The sequence below is a fragment of the Bombina bombina genome, chromosome 2 (assembly GCF_027579735.1).
Source record: "Bombina bombina isolate aBomBom1 chromosome 2, aBomBom1.pri, whole genome shotgun sequence".
NCBI classification, from domain to species: Eukaryota; Metazoa; Chordata; class Amphibia; order Anura; family Bombinatoridae; genus Bombina; species Bombina bombina.
In genome coordinates, this window is record NC_069500.1 from 469962485 (window position 1) to 469983032 (window position 20548).

Here is a 20548-nt window from a genome sequence, read left to right on the forward strand (position 1 = left end):
GGCCACAGAGTGGCTCTTTCTGCATCGGAGGGGTAGAAAATATTATTGCAGGATGCCTCTATATCGAGGAATCACTGCAATAACCGGAAAGCGACTGGAAGCGATCAGGATTGCTTCCACCGCTTTCAAAGACCGACAATGTACGGCGTACATCCTCGGTCGTTAACTGTATTTTTTTTGAGGACGTATGTCGTCAGTCGTTTAGGGGTTAATAAACATGTATTGCATCAGTAAAAATGTTGGTAGGTTAAACTGATTGAAATGTAAATTGAAACTCACCACTAGCATTGAGCAAGCCTAAGTTTGTTCAGCCATGGAACATTAGGTGAGATAAAAGAAGCCGCTTTTTTTTGTGTGTTATAAAAATATGTAATATTTAGATTATGATATGTTTGTGCTATGCTAATGCTTATTTTATATATTTATTTTATTTTGGTCTTCCCTCCCCTTTTTAGGGAAGGCAAAAATTAGCCAGATTCAATGCACATGAATTTGCTACCCTGGTAATAGACATTCTGAGTGATGCCAAAAGAAGACAGCAAGGAAATCCAGTAACTGGATCCAAAGGTAACTAAATATATTGAAAATAAGTGTGAGAAATGCTAAGGGTTAGTCTGCTCTAAGTAAAGTTGTACAATATTCTATATAGTACTTCAATGGATAAATGAAATGATGAATCCATTATTAATATTATATATAGTATTGTTCAATAAGTCTATTTAAGTGTATTATATCCTGTGCAACAGTATTATGCATCTAGTTATGTTTTAAATGTATCATAAAATAATAGTACTTCGTACATGAAATTCTAGATTTGTCAGAATGTGGTTATTTTAAAAAGTTTTGGTTGTTGAATGTCTCTTGACTGGTAGGTATAAAAACACATATAAATAACCTGTTTTATGTACAATGCATCTTCTTTTTTTTTTGTAGACAATGTAGAGCTAGTATTGAAAAATATTAGCAACCAGCATAGTAGAGAGAGTCAAGATAATGACCAGCCAGACTATGACAGCGTTGCCTCAGATGAAGAAACCGATTTAGACTCCATTCCAACGAAAATGGATAGGGAAAAGGTAAAACTGTGTCCTTAGTTAAATGTATTTATATATATATATATTTTGAAGTTTTAGTTCACCATGATTATGTTAAATGATTACATGGTGCATAATAGAAAATGTTTTACTATGTGATTTGGAGGAAATATTTATTTTGAGATAATTTTTGAAGGGGTTTGAGTGTTTTTCCAAATGTGTTGATAATTTCACATCATGATTTCACTTAAAGGGATACTAAACCAAAACATTTTTCTTACATGATTCAGAAAGAGTATGCAATTTTAAGCAACTTTCTAATTTACTCCTATTAACAATTTTTCTTCTTTCTTTTGGTATCTTTATTTAAAGATCAGGAATGTGATGCATAAGAGCCGGCCCATTTCATGTAATTGGCAAGAGTCCATGATCTAGTGACGTATGGGATATACAATCCTACCAGGAGGGGCAAAGTTTCCCAAACCTCAAAATACACCCATCACCACACCCACAATTCAGTTTTTACAAACTTTGCCTCCTATAAAGGTGGTGAAGTAAGTTTGTGCTAAAATTTCTATGTTGATATGCGCTTCTCAGCATTTTGAAGCCCGGTTCCTCTCAGAGTACAGTGAATGTCAGAGGGATGTGAAGGGAGTATCACCTATTGAATGCAATGGTTTTCCTCATGGGAGATCTATTTCATAGGTTCTCTGTTATCGGTCATAGTGATTCATCTCCTACCTACCTTTTCAGATCGACGATATACTCTCATATTCCATTACTTCTACTGATAACCGTTTCAGTACTGGTTTGGCTATCTGCTATATGTGGATGGGTTTCTTTTGGTAAGTATTTTTTCATTACTTAAGACACCCTCAGCTATGGTTTGGCACTTTATGCATTAATGTAAAGTTCTAAATATATGTATTGTACTTATATTTGCCATGAGTGAGGTTTATGTATTTCCTTTTGTAGACTGTCAGTTTCATATTTGGGGAAAAACATATTTAGGAAATATTTTTCTTACCTAGGGTTTAGTCTTTCTCTTGTTAAGTGTATCCAGTCCACGGATCATCCATTACTTGTGGGATATTCTCCTTCCCAACAGGAAGTTGCAAGAGGATCACCCACAGCAGAGCTGCTATATAGCTCCTCCCCTCACTGCCATATCCAGTCATTCTCTTGCAACTCTCAACTAAGATGGAGGTCGTAAGAGGACTGTGGTGTTTTATACTTAGTTTATTTCTTCAATCAAAAGTTAGTTATTTTTAAATGGTACCGGAGTGTACTGTTTATCTCAGGCAGTATTTAGAAGAAGAATCTGCCTGCGTTTTCTATGATCTTAGCAGAAGTAACTAAGATCCTTTGCTGTTCTCACATATTCTGAGTGAGGTAACTTCAGAGGGGGAATAGCGTGCAGGTTTTCCCATAATAAGGTATGTGCAGTTAAAATATTTTTCTAGGGATGGAATTTGCTAGAAAATGCTGCTGATACCGAAGTAATGTAAGTAAAGCCTTAAATGCAGTGATAGCGACTGGTATCAGGCCTATTAATAGAGATACATACTCTTATAAAAGTGTATTTTAAAACATTTGCTGGCATGTTTAATCGTTTTTTACATATGTTTGGTGATAAAACTTATTGGGGCCTAGTTTTTTCCACATGGCTGGCTTGAATTTTGCCTAGAAACAGTTCCCTGAGGCTTCCCACTGTTGTAATATGAGTGGGAGGGGCCTATTTTAGCATTTTTTTGCACAGCAAAAATTACAGACACAGACATCCAGCTTCTTCCTGCATGATCCAGGACTTCTCTGAAGGGTTCAAAAGTCGTATTGAGGCAGGTAAAAAGCCACAGTAGAGCTGTGGCAGTTGTTGTGACGGTTTAAAAAACGTTTTTGTCATTTGTTATTCCGTTTTTGGTATTAAGGGGTTAATCATCCATTTGCAAGTGGGTGCAATGCTCTGCTAACTTATTACATACACTGTAAAAATTTTGTTAGTGTAACTGCATTTTTTCACTGTTATTTCAAAATTTGGGAAAATTTGTGTTTCTTAAAGGCGCAGTAACGTTTTTTATATTGCTTGTAAACTTGTTTTAAAGTGTTTTCCAAGCTTGGTAGTCTCATTGCTAGTCTGTTTAAACATGTCTGACACAGAGGAACCTACTTGTTCATTATGTTTGAAAGCCATGGTGGAGCCCCATAGGAGAATGTTTACTAAATGTATTGATTTCACCTTAAACAGTAAAGATCAGTCTTTATCTATAAAAGAATTATCAACAGAGGATTCTGTCGAGGGGGAAGTTATGCCGACTAACTCTCCCCACGTGTCAGACCCTTCGCCTCCCGCTCAGGGGACGCACGCTAATATGGTGCCAATTACATCAGGGATGCCCATAGCGATTACCTTGCAGGACATGGCTGCAATCATGAATAATACCCTGTCAGAGGTATTATCTAGATTGCCTGAATTAAGAGGCAAGCGCGATAGCTCTGGGGTTAGGAGAGATACAGAGCGCGCAAATGCTGTTAGAGCCATGTCTGATACTGCGTCACAGTATGCAGAACATGAGGACTGAGAGCTTCAGTCTGTGGGTGACATCTCTGACTCGGGGAAACCTGATTCAGAGATTTCTAATTTTAAATTTAAGCTTGAGGACCTCCGTGTATTGCTTGGGGAAGTATTAGCTGCTCTGAATGACTGTAACACAGTTGCAATTCCAGAGAAATTGTGTAGGCTGGATAGATACTATGCGGTGCCGGTGTGTACTGACGTTTTTCCTATACCTAAAAGGCTTACAGAAATTATTAGCAAGGAGTGGGATAGACCCGGTGTGCCCTTTTCCCCACCTCCTATATTTAGAAAAATGTTTCCAATAGACGCCACTACACGGGACTTATGGCAGACGGTCCCTAAGGTGGAGGGAGCAGTTTCTACTATCCCGGTTGAGGACAGTTGTGCTTTTTCAGATCCAATGGATAAAAAATTGGAGGGTTACCTTAAGAAAATGTTTATTCAACAAGGTTTTATTTTACAGCCCCTTGCATGCATTGCGCCTGTCACTGCTGCGGCGGCATTCTGGTATGAGGCCCTGGAAGAGGCCATCCATACAGCTCCATTGGATGAAATTGACAAGCTTAGAACGCTTAAGCTAGCTAACTCATTTGTTTCTGATGCCATTGTTCATTTGACTAAACTAACGGCTAAGAATTCCGGATTCGCCATCCAGGCGCGTAGGGCGCTATGGCTTAAATCCTGGTCAGCTGACGTGACTTCAAAGTCTAAATTACTCAACATTCCTTTCAAGGGGCAGACCTTATTCGGGCCTGGCTTGAAGGTAATTATTGCTGACATTACTGGAGGCAAGGGTCATACCCTTCCTCAGGACAGGGCCAAATCAAAGGCCAAACAGTCTAATTTCTTTCATGTAATTAACAAGAGTCCATGAGCTAGTGACGTATGGGATATACATTCCTACCAGGAGGGGCAAAGTTTCCCAAACCTTAAAATGCCTATAAATACACCCCTCACCACACCCACAAATCAGTTTTACAAACTTTGCCTCCAAAGGAGGTGGTGAAGTAAGTTTGTGCTAGATTCTACGTTGATATGCGCTCCGCAGCAAGTTGGAGCCCGGTTTTCCTCTCAGCGTGCAGTGAATGTCAGAGGGATGTGAGGAGAGTATTGCCTATTGAATGCAGTGATCTCCTTCTACGGGGTCTATTTCATAAGGTTCTCTGTTATCGGTCGTAGAGATTCATCTCTTACCTCCCTTTTCAGATCGACGATATACTCTTATATTTACCATTTCCTCTACTGATTCTCGTTTCAGTACTGGTTTGGCTTTCTACAAACATGTAGATGAGTGTCCTGGGGTAAGTAAGTCTTATTTTCTGTGACACTCTAAGCTATGGTTGGGCACTTTATTTATAAAGTTCTAAATATATGTATTCAAACATTTATTTGCCTTGACTCAGAATGTTCAACTTTCCTTATTTCCAGACAGTCAGTTTCATATTTGGGATTATGCTTTAATTATCATATTTTTCTTACCTCAAAAATTTGACTTTTTTCCCTGTGGGCTGTTAGGCTCGCGGGGGCTGAAAATGCATCATTTTATTGCGTCATTCTTGGCGCGGACTTTTTTGGCGCAAAAATTCATTTCCGTTTCCGGCGTCATACGTGTCGCCGGAAGTTGCGTCATTTTTTTGACGTTATTTTGCGCCAAAAATGTCGGCGTTCCGGATGTGGCGTCATTTTTGGCGTCAAAAGCATTTAGGCGCCAAATAATGTGGGCGTCTTATTTGGCGCCAAAAAATATGGGCGTCGCTTTTGTCTCCACATTATTTCAGTCTCATTTTTTATTTGCTTCTGGTTGCTAGAAGCTTGATGTTTGGCATTTTTTTTTTTTTTTTTTTTTTTTTTTTTTTCCCATTCCTGAAACTGTCTTATAAGGAATTTGATATATTTTGCTTTATATGTTGTTTTTTCTCTTACATATTGCAAGATGTCTCACGTTGCATCTGAGCCAGAAGATACTACAGGAAAACCTCTGCCTGCTGGATCTACCAAAGCTAAGTGTATCTGCTGTAAACTTTTGGTAGCTATTCCTCCAGCTGTTGTTTGTATTAAATGTCATGACAAACTTGTTAATGCAGATAATATTTCCTTTAGTGATGTACCATTGCCTGTTGCAGTTCCCTCAACATCTAAGGTGCAGAATGTTCCTGATAACATAAGAGATTTTGTTTCTGAATCCATAAAGAAGGCTTTGTCTGTTATTTCTCCTTCTAGTAAACGTAAAAAGTCTTTTAAATCTTCTCTCTCTACAGATGAATTTTTAAATGAACACCATCATTCTGATTCTTTGGACTCTTCTGGTTCAGAGGATTCTGTCTCAGAGATTGATGCTGATAAATCTTCATATTTATTTAAGATGGAATTTATTCGCTCTTTACTTAAAGAAGTACTAATTGCTTTAGAAATAGAGGATTCTAGTCCTCTTGATACTAATTCTATACGTTTGGATAAGGTTTTTAAAGCTCCTGCGGTTATTCCAGAAGTCTTTCCTGTTCCTAATGCTATTTCTGCAGTAATTGCTAAGGAATGGGATAGATTGGGTAATTCATTTACTCCTTCTAAACGTTTTAAGCAATTATATCCTGTTCCGCCTGACAGATTAGAATTTTGGGACAAAATCCCTAAAGTTGATGGGGCTATTTCTACCCTTGCTAAACGTACTACCATTCCTACATCAGATGGTACCTCGTTTAAGGATCCTTTAGATAGAAAAATTGAATCTTTTCTAAGAAAAGCTTATCTATGTTCAGGTAATCTTCTTAGACCTGCTATATCATTGGCTGATGTTGCTGCAGCTTCAACTTTTTGGTTGGAAACTCTAGCGCAACAAGTAACAAATCGTGATTCTCATGATATTATTATTCTTCTCCAGCATGCTAATAATTTCATCTGTGATGCCATTTTTGATATTATTAGAGTTGATGTTAGATTTATGTCTCTGGCTATCTTAGCCAGAAGAGCTTTATGGCTTAAGACTTGGAATGCTGATATGGCTTCTAAATCAACTCTACTTTCCATTTCTTTCCAGGGAAACAAATTATTTGGTTCTCAGTTGGATTCTATTATTTCAACTGTTACTGGTGGGAAAGGAACTTTTTTGCCACAGGATAAAAAGTCTAAAGGTAAAAACAGGGCTAACAATCGTTTTCGTTCCTTTCGTTTCAACAAAGAACAAAAGCCTGTTCCTTCGTCCTCAGGAGCAGTTTCAGTTTGGAAACCATCCCCAGTCTGGAATAAATCCAAGCCTGCTAGAAAGGCAAAGCCTGCTTCTAAGTTCACATGAAGGTACGGCCCTCATTCCAGTTCAGCTGGTAGGGGGCAGGTTACGTTTTTTCAAAGAAATTTGGATCAGTTCTGTTCACAATCTTTGGATTCAGAACATTGTTTCAGAAGGGTACAGAATTGGTTTCAAGATGAGACCTCCTGCAAAGAGATTTTTTCTTTCCCATGTCCCAGTAAATCCAGTGAAAGCTCAAGCATTTCTGAATTGTGTTTCAGATCTAGAGTTGGCTGGAGTAATTATGCCAGTTCCAGTTCCGGAACAGGGGATGGGGTTTTATTCAAATCTCTTCATTGTACCAAAGAAGGAGAATTCCTTCAGACCAGTTCTGGATCTAAAATTATTGAATCGTTATGTAAGGATACCAACGTTCAAGATGGTAACTGTAAGGACTATATTGCCTTTTGTTCAGCAAGGGAATTATATGTCCACAATAGATTTACAGGATGCATATCTGCATATTCCGATTCATCCAGATCATTATCAGTTCCTGAGATTCTCTTTTCTAGACAAGCATTACCAATTTGTGGCTCTACCGTTTGGCCTTGCTACAGCTCCAAGAATTTTCACAAAGATTCTCGGTGCCCTTCTGTCTGTAATCAGAGAACAGGGTATTGTGGTATTTCCTTATTTGGACGATATCTTGGTACTTGCTCCGTCTTTACATTTAGCAGAGTCTCATACGAATCGACTTGTGTTGTTTCTTCAAGATCATGGTTGGAGGATCAATTTACCAAAAAGTTCTTTGATTCCTCAAACAAGGGTAACCTTTCTGGGTTTCCAGATAGATTCAGTGTCCATGACTTTGTCTTTAACAGACAAGAGACGTCTAAAATTGATTACAGCCTGTCGAAACCTTCAGTCTCAATCATTCCCTTCGGTAGCCTTATGCATGGAAATTCTAGGTCTTATGACTGCTGCATCGGACGCGATCCCCTTTGCTCGTTTTCACATGCGACCTCTTCAGCTCTGTATGCTGAACCAATGGTGCAGGGATTACACGAAGATATATCAATTAATATCTTTAAAACCGATTGTTCGGCACTCTCTGACGTGGTGGACAGATCACCATCGTTTAATTCAGGGGGCTTCTTTTGTTCTTCCGACCTGGACTGTAATTTCAACAGATGCAAGTCTCACAGGTTGGGGAGCTGTGTGGGGATCTCTGACGGCACAAGGAGTTTGGGAATCTCAGGAGGTGAGATTACCGATCAATATCTTGGAACTCCGTGCAGTTTTCAGAGCTCTTCAGTTTTGGCCTCTTCTGAAGAGAGAATCGTTCATTTGTTTTCAGACAGACAATGTCACAACTGTGGCATACATCAATCATCAAGGAGGGACTCACAGTCCTCTGGCTATGAAAGAAGTATCTCGAATTTTGGTTTGGGCGGAATCCAGCTCCTGTCTAATCTCTGCGGTTCATATCCCAGGTGTAGACAATTGGGAAGCGGATTATCTCAGTCGCCAAACGTTGCATCCGGGCGAATGGTCTCTTCACCCAGAGGTATTTCTTCAGATTGTTCAAATGTGGGGGCTCCCAGAGATAGATCTGATGGCCTCTCATCTAAACAAGAAACTTCCCAGGTATCTGTCCAGATCCCGGGATCCTCAGGCGGAGGCAGTGGATGCATTATCACTTCCTTGGAAGTATCATCCTGCCTATATCTTTCCGCCTCTAGTTCTTCTTCCAAGAGTAATCTCCAAGATTCTGAGGGAATGCTCGTTTGTTCTGCTAATAGCTCCGGCATGGCTTCACAGGTTTTGATATGCGGATCTTGTCCGGATGGCATCTTGCCAACCATGGACTCTTCCGTTAAGACCAGACCTTCTGTCTCAAGGTCCTTTTTTCCATCCGGATCTGAAATCCTTAAATTTAAAGGTATGGAGATTGAACGCTTGATTCTTGGTCATAGAGGTTTCTCTGACTCCGTGATTAATACTATGTTACAGGCTCGTAAATCTGTATCTCGAGAGATATATTATAGAGTCTGGAAGACTTATATTTCTTGGTGTCTTACTCATCATTTTTTCTTGGCATTCTTTTAGAATACCGAGAATTTTACAGTTTCTTCAGGATGGTTTAGATAAGGGTTTGTCCGCGAGTTCTTTGAAAGGACAAATCTCCGCTCTTTCTGTTCTTTTTCACAGAAAGATTGCTATTCTTCCTGATATTCATTGTTTTGTACAAGCTTTGGTTCGTATAAAACCTGTCATTAAGTCAATTTCTCCTCCATGGAGTTTGAATTTGGTTTTGGGAGCTCTTCAAGCTCCTCCGTTTGAACCTATGCATTCATTGGACATTAAATTACTTTCTTGGAAAGTTTTGTTCCTTTTGGCCATCTCTTCTGCTAGAAGAGTTTCTGAATTATTTGCTCTTTCGTGTGAGTCTCCTTTTCTGATTTTTCATCAGGATAAGGCGGTGTTGCGAACTTCTTTTGAATTTTTACCTAAAGTTGTGAATTCCAACAACATTAGTAGAGAAATTGTGGTTCCTTCATTATGTCCTAATCCTAAGAATTCTAAGGAGAAATCATTGCATTCTTTGGATGTTGTTAGAGCTTTGAAATATTATGTTGAAGCTACGAAATCTTTCCGTAAGACTTCTAGTCTATTTGTTATCTTTTCCGGTTCTAGGAAAGGCCAGAAAGCTTCTGCCATTTCTTTGGCATCTTGGTTGAAATCTTTAATTCATCTTGCCTATGTTGAGTCGGGTAAAATTCCGCCTCAAAGAATTACAGCTCATTCTACTAGGTCAGTTTCTACTTCCTGGGCGTTTAGGAATGAAGCTTCGGTTGACCAGATCTGCAAAGCAGCAACTTGGTCCTCTTTGCATACTTTTACTAAATTCTACCATTTTGATGTATTTTCTTCTTCTGAAGCAGTTTTTGGTAGAAAAGTTCTTCAGGCAGCGGTTTCAGTTTGAATCTTCTGCTTATGTTTTTTGTTAAACTTTATTTTGGGTGTGGATTATTTTCAGCAGGAATTGGCTGTCTTTATTTTATCCCTCCCTCTCTAGTGACTCTTGTGTGGAAAGATCCACATCTTGGGTAGTCATTATCCCATACGTCACTAGCTCATGGACTCTTGTTAATTACATGAAAGAAAACATAATTTATGTAAGAACTTACCTGATAAATTCATTTCTTTCATATTAACAAGAGTCCATGAGGCCCACCCTTTTTTGTGGTGGTTATGATTTTTTTGTATAAAGCACAATTATTCCAATTCCTTATTTTATATGCTTCGCACTTTTTTTCTTATCACCCCACTTCTTGGCTATTCGTTAAACTGATTTGTGGGTGTGGTGAGGGGTGTATTTATAGGCATTTTAAGGTTTGGGAAACTTTGCCCCTCCTGGTAGGAATGTATATCCCATACGTCACTAGCTCATGGACTCTTGTTAATATGAAAGAAATGAATTTATCAGGTAAGTTCTTACATAAATTATGTTTTTCGTGCCTTTCGAAATTTCAAGGCAGGAGCAGCATCAACTTCCTCCGCTTCAAAACAAGAGGGAACTGTTGCTCATTCCAGACAGGCCTGGAAACCTAACCAGTCCTGGAACAAGGGCAAGCAGGCCAGAAAGCATGCTGCTGCCCCCAAGACAGCATGAAGGAACGGCTCCCTATCCGGAAACGGATCTAGTGGGGGGCAGACTTTCTCTCTTCGCCCAGGCATGGGCAAGAGATGTTCAGGATCCCTGGGCGTTGGAGATCATATCTCAGGGATATCTTCTGGACTTCAAAGCTTCTCCTCCACAAGGGATATTTCATCTTTCAAGGTTATCAGCAAACCAGATAAAGAAAGAGGCATTCCTAAGCTGTGTGCAAGACCTCCTAGTAATGGGAGTGATCCATCCAGTTCCGCGGACGGAACAAGGACAGGGTTTTTTTTTTCAAATCTGTTTGTGGTTCCCAAGAAAGAGGGAACCTTCAGACCAATCTTGGATCTAAAGATCTTAAACAAATTCCTCAGAGTTCCATCATTCAAAATGGAAACTATTCGGACCATCCTACCCATGATCCAAGAAGGTCAGTACATGACCACAGTGGACTTAAAGGATGCCTACCTTCACATACCGATTCACAAAGATCATCATCGGTTCCTAAGGTTTGCCTTTCTAGACAGGCATTACCAATTTGTAGCTCTTCCCTTCTGGTTGGCCACTGCCCCGAGAATTTTTACAAAGGTTCTGGGCTCACTTCTGGCGGTTCTGAGACCGCGAGGCATAGCGGTGGCTCCGTATCTAGACGACATCCTGATACAGGCGTCAAGCTTTCAAATTGCCAAGTCTCATACAGAGATAGTTCTGGCATGTCTGAGGTCGCATGGGTGGAAAGTGAATGTGGAAAAGAGTTCTCTATCACCACTCACAAGAGTCTCCTTCCTAGGGACTCTTATAGATTCTGTAGAGATGAAAATTTACCTGACGGAGTCCAGGTTATCAAAACTTCTAAATGCTTGCCGTGTTCTTCACTCCATTCCACGCCCGTCAGTGGCTCAGTGCATGGAAGTAATTGGCTTAATGGTAGCAGCAATGGACATAGTGCCATTTGCGCGCCTGCATCTCAGACCGCTGCAATTATGCATGCTAAGTCAGTGGAATGGGGATTACTCAGATTTGTCCCCTCTACTAAATCTGGATCAAGAGACCAGAGATTCTCTTCTCTGGTGGCTTTCTCGGGTCCATCTGTCCAAGGGTATGACCTTTCACAGGCCAGATTGGACGAATGTAACAACAGATGCCAGCCTTCTAGGTTGGGGCGCAGTCTGGAACTCCCTGAAGGCTCAGGGATCGTGGACTCAGGAGGAGAAACTCCTCCCAATAAATATTCTGGAGTTAAGAGCAATATTCAATGCTCTTCTAGCTTGGCCTCAGTTAGCAACACTGAGGTTCATCAGATTTCAGTCGGACAACATCACGACTGTGGCTTACATCAACCATCAAAGGAGAACCAGGAGTTCCCTAGCGATGTTAGAAGTCTCAAAGATAATTCGCTGGGCAGAGTCTCACTCTTGCCACCTGTCAGCGATCCACATCCCAGGCGTAGAGAACTGGGAGGCGGATTTTCTAAGTCGTCAGACATTTCATCCGGGGGAGTGGGAACTCCATCCGGAGGTGTTTGCTCAACTGGTCCATCGTTGGGGCAAACCAGAACTGGATCTCATGGCGTCTTGCCAGAACGCCAAGCTTTCTTGTTACGGATCCAGGTCCAGGGACCCGGGAGCAACGCTGATAGATGCTCTAGCAGCTCCTTGGTTCTTCAACCTGACCTATGTGTTTCCACCGTTTCCTCTGCTCCCTCAACTGATTGCCAAAATCAAACAGGAGAGAGCATCAGTGATTCTGATAGTGCCTGCGTGGCCACGCAGGACCTGGTATGCAGACCTAGTGGACATGTCATCTCTTCCACCATGGACTCTGCCTCTGAGGCAGGACCTTCTAATACAAGGTCCTTTCAATCATCCAAATCTAATTTCTCTGAGACTGATACACTTAACAAGAGAAAACATAATTTATGCTTACCTGATAAATTTATTTCTCTTGTAGTGTATCCAGTCCACGGCCCACCCTGTCCTTTTAAGGCAGGTCTAAATTTTAATTAAACTACAGTCACCACTGCACCCTATGGTTTCTCCTTTCTCGTCTTGTTTCGGTCGAATGACTGGATATGGCAGTGAGGGGAGGAGCTATATAGCAGCTCTGCTGTGGGTGATCCTCTTGCAACTTCCTGTTGGGAAGGAGAATATCCCACAAGTAATGGATGATCCGTGGACTGGATACACTACAAGAGAAATAAATTTATCAGGTAAGCATAAATTATGTTTTTATTTTTATCCCTCCCTCTCTAGTGACTCTTGCATGGAGTTCCATATCTTGGGTATTGCTATCCCATACATCACTAGCTCATGGACTCTTGCCAATTGCATGAAAGAAAACATAATTTATGTAAGAACTTACCTGATAAATTCATTTCTTTCATATTGGAATGAGTCCATGAGGCCCACCCTTTTTATGGTGGTTATGATTTTTTTGTATAAAGCACAATTATTTCCAAATTCCTTTGTTGATGCTTTTTACTCCTTTCTTTATCACCCCACTACTTGGCTATGTTATTTTTAGGCATTTTGAGGTTTGGGAAACTTTGCCCTTCCTGGTAGGATTGTATATCCCATATGTTACTAGCTCATGGACTCTTGCCAATATGAAATAAATGAATTTATCAGGTAAGTTCTTACATAAATTCTGTTTTTAAGATCTCCTTCGTGGTTGAGGCCACTTTTCCTTTTAAGAACTCTTCCCTCGGGTCGAGATCTCTAGACCTTGTCCGCTTCTCCTTCGTGGTTGAGGTCGCTTTATAGGAGGGCCTTGCGGTCTATTCCTATTCTGCGAGTTGTCGTTCCTATATTGAAATAAGAGGCTATTTGGTCTCCTCATCCTGACTCCGTCTAGGGAGTTGTCCTGGAGTTTGGGATGCTATTCTTTATTTTTCCTTGGATGTAGACTCCTACAGAATATGAAGACTAGCCTCTGTTTACTTGCTCATTGGGTGACCTTGTTCCCGGTATTCCCCTTGGTTCCAGAAGTTTGGGCGTGCCCTAGCTCCTCTAGGATTGACCTTCTGTAAGGGATGTTCTCTTCCCATGGGGTTGGGATTGATGAGTGAGTCTTGGACCCGTTCTCCGGATTAGTTTTATTCCCCTGTAAGGTCTGTATTATTCAGATGAAGTATGGTGTTCCCTGGGGATTATTGTATGGCTATTTCTGGTTGTAAGCCATCTGGTCTGATAGTGGTTAGCGCCATGGTCTCTTTACCTGTTTCCCACGTTCCATGGCCTTATCTGGCATTTCTCCGGAATATATGATCTTGTGTCTGGTTAGGGAGCTCCAGTTCTCCAGGGATCATCAGCTATATATTAGTCTCGCTAGTTCCTTAGCAGCTTGTCCTGGAGTTCTGTGCATTTAGGCTTCTCATGGCCTGCCTTGTTTGGTACGTTAGGTACTTTCCCTTCTTGAGAGTCCCTTTTTCCGTATTCATCGTTTGGCGCCTGGATGTTTTTCATTCGGCTCAGGTTAGGGCTTTGGCCTTGTGAGCATGTGCGCTGTTCTTTATCTGTACCTTTCTTGGGTTCTTTTTCCTCCTATGAGGTGGGTTTTCCTATCTCTGGAGGATGGTTGTCCTTTCCTGTGTGCAGGTGGTTGGAACAGATGGTTTATCCTATAAGAGAGCGGTCTGCTCTTCATGGTTGTTCTGTCTGTAACCATGTGAACTTATAGGGCTTTTTTGCCTATCTCTATGGGTTCTCCTTAGGAGTACCTGAGTAGGGGCTGTATTGAGACTGTCATAGAGTGTTGGGCTAGTTTTTGTAGGACTCTTCTGTCCTTTTCGGCCTATTTTTGTGGGGTTCTCCTTGGGAGTACCTGTTGGAGGGGTACCCAAGCTCTGTTAGAGTAACTGAGGCCTTTCTATTATACCCTTTTTATCTAGGGCTGGTGTTTAGGGTCTTTTTGTTTCCTGTCTTTCAGACCTACCTGTTGTTTGGGCTGGTTCTGTGTTTGATCAGGATACGAGGTATGTTATTTATCCTCGGTTTAAGGAGGTTCGGGAGCCTCCTTGAGGTTCTGGGTTCCTTGTGTTCTAGATACAGGTGTGGATCTAGAGGCTTTGGGATAGCCTGCAGGATGTCCAGTACTTTGTGGTTGTTAGCAGTCCGTAGGTTGGTGTTTGTTTAACCATCTTGGGCTAGTTTTTCACTTGTCTAAAGGTGTTTTGGTTTCAGAGTCATCCTGATATGACTGCAGCGTGTGGTGTCCAGAGGTTCCTTCTCTGGGTCTTATACAAATGTTGGCTTGGGAATATTTTGATATTCTGAGTTCCTGACGACTGAGGTCTCTGGTTTCAGTTGTTTTTTTCAAAGTGGTTGCTCTGTTTTTTGGAGAAGAATTTCTTCTTTGTTCTGATTCCCGGTCTCAACCTTCGGGTCCTGTACAGTTTGGGGTCTGGGCGTGGCCTTCCTTGTTTTTGGGAACCCGTAGGGTTTCGGTGATCTTGGCTTCCTTTTTTGGGGTTTTCCATTTCTCTTGGACCCTATTTTACCCTGTTTAGGGTTTCCCGGGAATCCTTGTTTGTTCCTCCCTGTCATCTACCTTTTGGGAGTTTGTCGGTTGTTCCACTTTTTTCTTGAAGGGGTGTGTGGTTCAGGACTGGCTTGGGCGATGGTTTCTCCTGGAGGCGTGTTGGCTCAGTTGAGTTCCTTTCTGCGGTCTCCAGCAAAGTTTGTGGACCTTCTGTGGGTCAGTATCCTTGGGGCCTTTTTCATTTTGAGAGTTCTCTTGGCTTCAAACAAAGCAGGATGTTTTGTTGAGGGAGTTTCAGGTTTGGTGCCCTCAGAATGGGCCGCCTTTTTATACCCTCCCGTTTTTTTGCATTCAGTTTACTCTATAGCTTGGGTATTGTTTTCCCAAAAGTAATGAATGCAGCTGTGGACTCTTTCCATTTATGAAGAAAAACATAAATTATGCTTTTCTTCAGATGGAAAGAGTCCACAGCTCCGTGCCCGTGTTTTTCTATGGGGCGGCTCTAGTTTTTGTTCTTCTGGCACCCTTTCACCCTGATATTTCTTCTACTGTTCCTTGTTCCCCGGCAGAATGACTGGGGGATGAGGGAAGTGGGAGGAGTATTTAAGCCTTTGTCTGGGGTGTCTTTGCCTCCTCCTGGTGGCCAGGTTTTAAATTCCCAAAAATAATGAATGCAGCTGTGGACTCTTTCCATCTGAAGTAAAGAAAATTATCAGGTAAGCATAATTTGTTTTCTGTGGGGTTCAGATAGATTCAATTTCCATGAGTATTTCCTTGATATATCTAAGGAGAATGAAGCTAGTATCCACCTGTCTAAACCTTCAGTCTTTATTTTCCCTCAGTTGCTCTTTGTATGTAGGTGTTTTGTGTGCTTCGGCAGTGATGCAAGGATCTTACTCTCAAGGATTCATGTAGATTTCAGAACAAGCCAGTTTAATTTTTGCTGACTGAATCACCAGCTTATTACGCATGGGACTTCTATTGTTTGTTCTACTTGATCTGTATAATCTACAGAAGCAAGTCTTTCAGGATTTGGGGGCATCTGGGTGTCTCAGAGAATGCATGGGGTTTTTGGTTTCCTCGGGTTGCCAGGTTTCCTATTAATGTTTTAGAACTTAGTGCAATTTTCAGAGTCCTTCAGAGTTGGCCTCCGTTTGTAAAGGAAGTCTTACCTCCAATTTCAGATAGACTATGTTTCAGCAGTAGCATATGTCAGTCATCAAGGAGGAACTCTTAAATTCCCTAGTCATGAGGGCAGTATCTCAATTTCTTTTCTGGGCAAAAGTCAATTGTTGTTAAATGCTGTTCATATTCCTGGAGTTACTAATTGGAAAAAGATTTTTCTTAGTCATTAGTCCTTGTATCCAGGAGAGTGGTCTATCCATCGGGATGTCTTCAATCAGATAGTGGATCTTTGGGGTCTCCCAGAGATAAATCTGATGGCCTCTTTGTTCAATCTCTAACTTTTCCAGGTACTGTGCGAAGTCCATGGACCCTCATGCAGTCTTTGTGGATGCTCTGGTAGTTCCATGATCATTTCGACTAGCTTATGTTTTTTTCCACCTCTGATCATCCTTTCCAGGGTGGTTGCCTAAATCAGGCTAAAGGGAGCGTCAATGATTTTAGTTGCTCTCGCAGAGTTCGGTATGCAGATCTAGATCAGATGTCCAGTTTGGTCTCTTCCTTTTGCATCTAGACCTTCAGTCTCAAAGTCTTTTCTTTCATACAGGTCTCAAATCTCTAATCTTGGCATGAAAAGTGAACGAATAGTTCTTATGCAGAGAGGGTTCACACATTCTGTTATTGAGATACAGTTTTGTGGGCCTGTGTCCTGGAAGATTTATTATAAGGTTTGGAGAAACTATTTTTTGGTGTAGGATCAATTTTTTTTTCTGACATTCTTTTAAAATTCCTAGAATTTTAAAGTTTTTGTAGGATGGTTTGAATAAGGCTTTTTCCGCTAGTTCTTTTGAAGGGTCAGGTTTCAGCTCTTTCAGTTTTTTCCTATAGAATATTGGTAATCTTGCAGATATTCATAGTTTGTTCAGAAATTTTTCAGACTTTTCTCCTTCCTGGAGCTTTATCTGTGTTTTAAATGTTTTGCAGGCTACTCATTTTGAGCTTATGCATAAGGTTTTGTTTATGTTGCCTATTCCTTCTGCTAAAAGTGTTTCTGAATTATCTGCTCTTTCATGTCATCTTCTATATCTTATTTTTTACGGATAAGGCAGTTGTTTAGGACTGTTTGTTTTCTTGCCTAGGCTTGTATCTTCTGACTATATCAAACTAGAACTATTTGTTCCTTCTTTGGATCCTAATCCCTTAAGCCTTCAGAGTTTTTTGCATAGTTTGGATAAGAGAGTTGAAGTATTATGTTGACGCTACTATTGTTTTCAGACAAACTTCTAGTTTGTGTTCTTTTCTTGTTCCAGGAAAGGGCAGACAACTTCTGCCATTTTTTTGTCTTCTTGGTTCAGAGTTCTGATCCATAAGGCTTTTTTTGGAAGCAGGTTAGCCTCACCCTTAACCGATTTCTCATTCTTCTAGATCAGTTGGCCTTTTAGGAATGAGGCTTTTCAGTAGTCCAAATTTGCAGCTACGTTGACTAAATTCTACCATTTTCTTTTGAATGTAATTTTTATTGGATTTATTAAATTCAGACAATAAACAAAATATATAAGAAAACTAAATACATTGCCGTTTATACATTCATCATCACAATTCCAATCATATCTTATAATAATAATCAACGTTACTTCCTGTGTGAAGATTATCTATCAGAGGAAGCCAAGCTTATATTTATACACCCCATCTTAATAGTAATTCTGACATAAGCTGAATATGCCTGCTGATTACTTGACCTGACAAAGAAAAAAAGATAAATTTAAACCCCCCTTTCCATGCAGTCCAACGACTCCCTCTCCTCAGTATCAGGAGCCATTCACTCCAATAACATCCGTCACGGATTTAAACACCAGTAAAGCATAATTATTTTCTTTATTTAGCCCAACTTTATACCTTAGAAACAAACCATAACACTTATGAAGCTACTCTGTTTCTCTTTCTCTCCCTTTCTTCCCAGCCAATCCATCTCTCCCTTTCTTCCCAGCCAATCCATCTCTCCCATATGGCCAACTCTTGCTCTTTATTATCCAGGAATATAGAGGATAGTTCTGACATAAAACGAAAAAATCTAATCTTGTTCAATATTGCTTTTCTATCATATCGCTTTCTAGTCTTATCCAATCTATTTTGTTATCTGTTCTAAACCATAAAGCAGTTTCAGCAATATGTGCAGAGTAATAATATGATTTGAGATCCGGAACAACCAAACCTCAGTTGAATTTATGAAAAAGCATTGTCTTTTTATTAATTCTTGGCTTTTGTCTTTTCCATATAAATGAAAGAATATCCATTTGTAACTTTTTTAGATCTTTGAATGGTGCCGAAATTTGATAATGAGTGAAATTAATAAAGAGTTTTGGAACAATTGTCATTTTCTTCTTACTATGTTCCTGCCATAAAAGGAGACATTATATCTACGCCATCTTTCCATATCTTTTCTTATTTTAGCTAATAATGGAATGTAGTTTATTTTGTATAGATTATCTAATCTATACGGAATAGCTATGCCTAGTTATTTAATAGCGTTTGGGCCCCACCTAAAAACAAAATTCATAGCCAATAACATTTTTGTACTGTCGGGTAAATTTGTTCCAGTTGCTTTGCATTTATCTGTATTTGTTTCGTATCCCAACAAATGCCCAAAATTTGTAATAATTTGGTAAACTAGTGGTAGGGAAATCATTGGTTTCGTGATCATCAAGATAACATTGTCTGCAAATAGAGAGAGAGTTTATACTGTTTACTGCCAACTACTATTCCAGACTTATCTGGGTCAAGTCATATTCTTGCAGCCAGAGGCTCTATGTTAAGAGTGAACAGGAGGCAGTATAGGGGATACCCCTGTCTTGTGCCATTCATAATGGGGATTGTTTGTGACTAATAGCCTGCTATTTTTATAAATGCTGTTAGGAAAGAGTAAATTGATTTTATGGCATTCTGAAAGGATCCCTTTATACCAAAGGCATCTAGCACCTGAAGCATATACGTCCAGGAGACACTATCAAATGCCTTACTGCATCCATAGATAGGAACAGAGAAGGCATTTTTTTCTTAGTTGTATAATCTACAAGATCTATCACTTTTCTGATGTTATCATGGACCTCTTTCTTTAATAAATTCGACCTGATCTGAAGAGATTGGGTCTGGTAAAAAGTTAAGTCCAGTAGCTAGTATTCTAGGAAGCAATTTAAGTTCCTGATTAATGAAATAGCTCTAATTTTGACAATTACATTTCTCTACCCTATTTTGGAATCACACCGATTCTCGCAGTTAACAATTCCTTAGGAATTTCCCCGCCATCCATACTATGAATAAAGAATAAAACTAAATGTGGGGCTAGTTCCACAAAGAAAGTCTTGTAAAATAGGCCTGGAAAACCATCAGGTCCAGGAGCCACTTGGGGGCTTCAATTTTTTTAAGCTATTAAAACTTCAGATACTTAGGGGCATTTAACGCCTCCAACGCCTCCAAAGCACAGACAAACAGCTGATCAGCATACAAAGCCCGTTGAGAAAGTTCACCCGAGAGTGAATGAAACGCGTTCGGGAGGAGAGTTCAACTAACCTTGCCTATTGAGGAGGACATTCATACATTACCGGTTACAGTATACCGGACAAGCTAAGCCACTGAACTGGTGAGATAAAGACCGGAGAGCGGACAAATAGCTCTCGTTTTAAAGACTGTATATTACGGCAGTAGCTGGAAGTGGAGATCAGCTTTAATCAGCTTTAATCATTACGTGCACAACATTTGCACTTATCTTGTAAGTGTATATTTTTATGGCTTTACTTTTATACCAATAAAGAAAGATACGGTGATTCTCGGATGCGCTTGTGTTTTTTGTTATATCTAAATTCTACTATTTTGATCTTTTTGCTTCTGTTGCGGCCTATGGTAGGAAAGTCCTTCAAACAGTCGTCTCAAGATGATTTCTTTCATATAGGTGGCGAGAGTCCACAAGCTGGTTACTGATGGGATATACATTCCTACCAGGAGGGGGCAAAGTTTCCCAAACCTCAAATGCCTATAAATACACCTGCCACCTCACTCATACCTCAGTTTTAAAATCTTTGCCTCCTTAGGAGGTGGTGAAGCATGATGTGCTTGATTTCTTCAGTGAAAGGCTCTTCTAAGCATATTGAAGCCCAGTTCCTGCAGTGTTTGTGTGAGGGATGTGAAGGGAGTATTGCCTGATGATACCATCTTTTCGCCTATGGGAAAGTTTTCAGAAGGCTCTCTGTAAATCGGTCGCAGGGATTCATCTGCTGCCTCACTTTATAGATAGTCAATATACTCTTGTATGTTTGCTTGATGGTTATTTTTTCATTGCATGGTTTTGCCCTTTTTGGATTGTTTTGGGGCTGGTATTTTTTCAGTAAGAAAATATATTTCTTAAATCTCACTACTACTACTACTATTGGACACCACTGCTTGGGTATTAGTCCCGG

General features: G+C 40.3%; 1 protein-coding gene across 8 annotated transcripts in view; it reads left to right on the forward strand.

Moving 5' to 3' along the window:
* GIT2 (GIT ArfGAP 2) overlaps positions 1-20548 on the forward strand; it is a 460714-nt gene that overhangs the window by 240138 nt on the left and 200028 nt on the right. For all 8 annotated transcript variants that reach the window (XM_053702096.1, XM_053702097.1, XM_053702103.1 and 5 more), the window contains exons 12-13: positions 456-567; positions 934-1076. In XM_053702096.1, coding sequence (XP_053558071.1) covers positions 456-567; positions 934-1076 — 255 coding nt within the window. The remainder of the gene's footprint in view (positions 1-455; positions 568-933; positions 1077-20548) is intronic.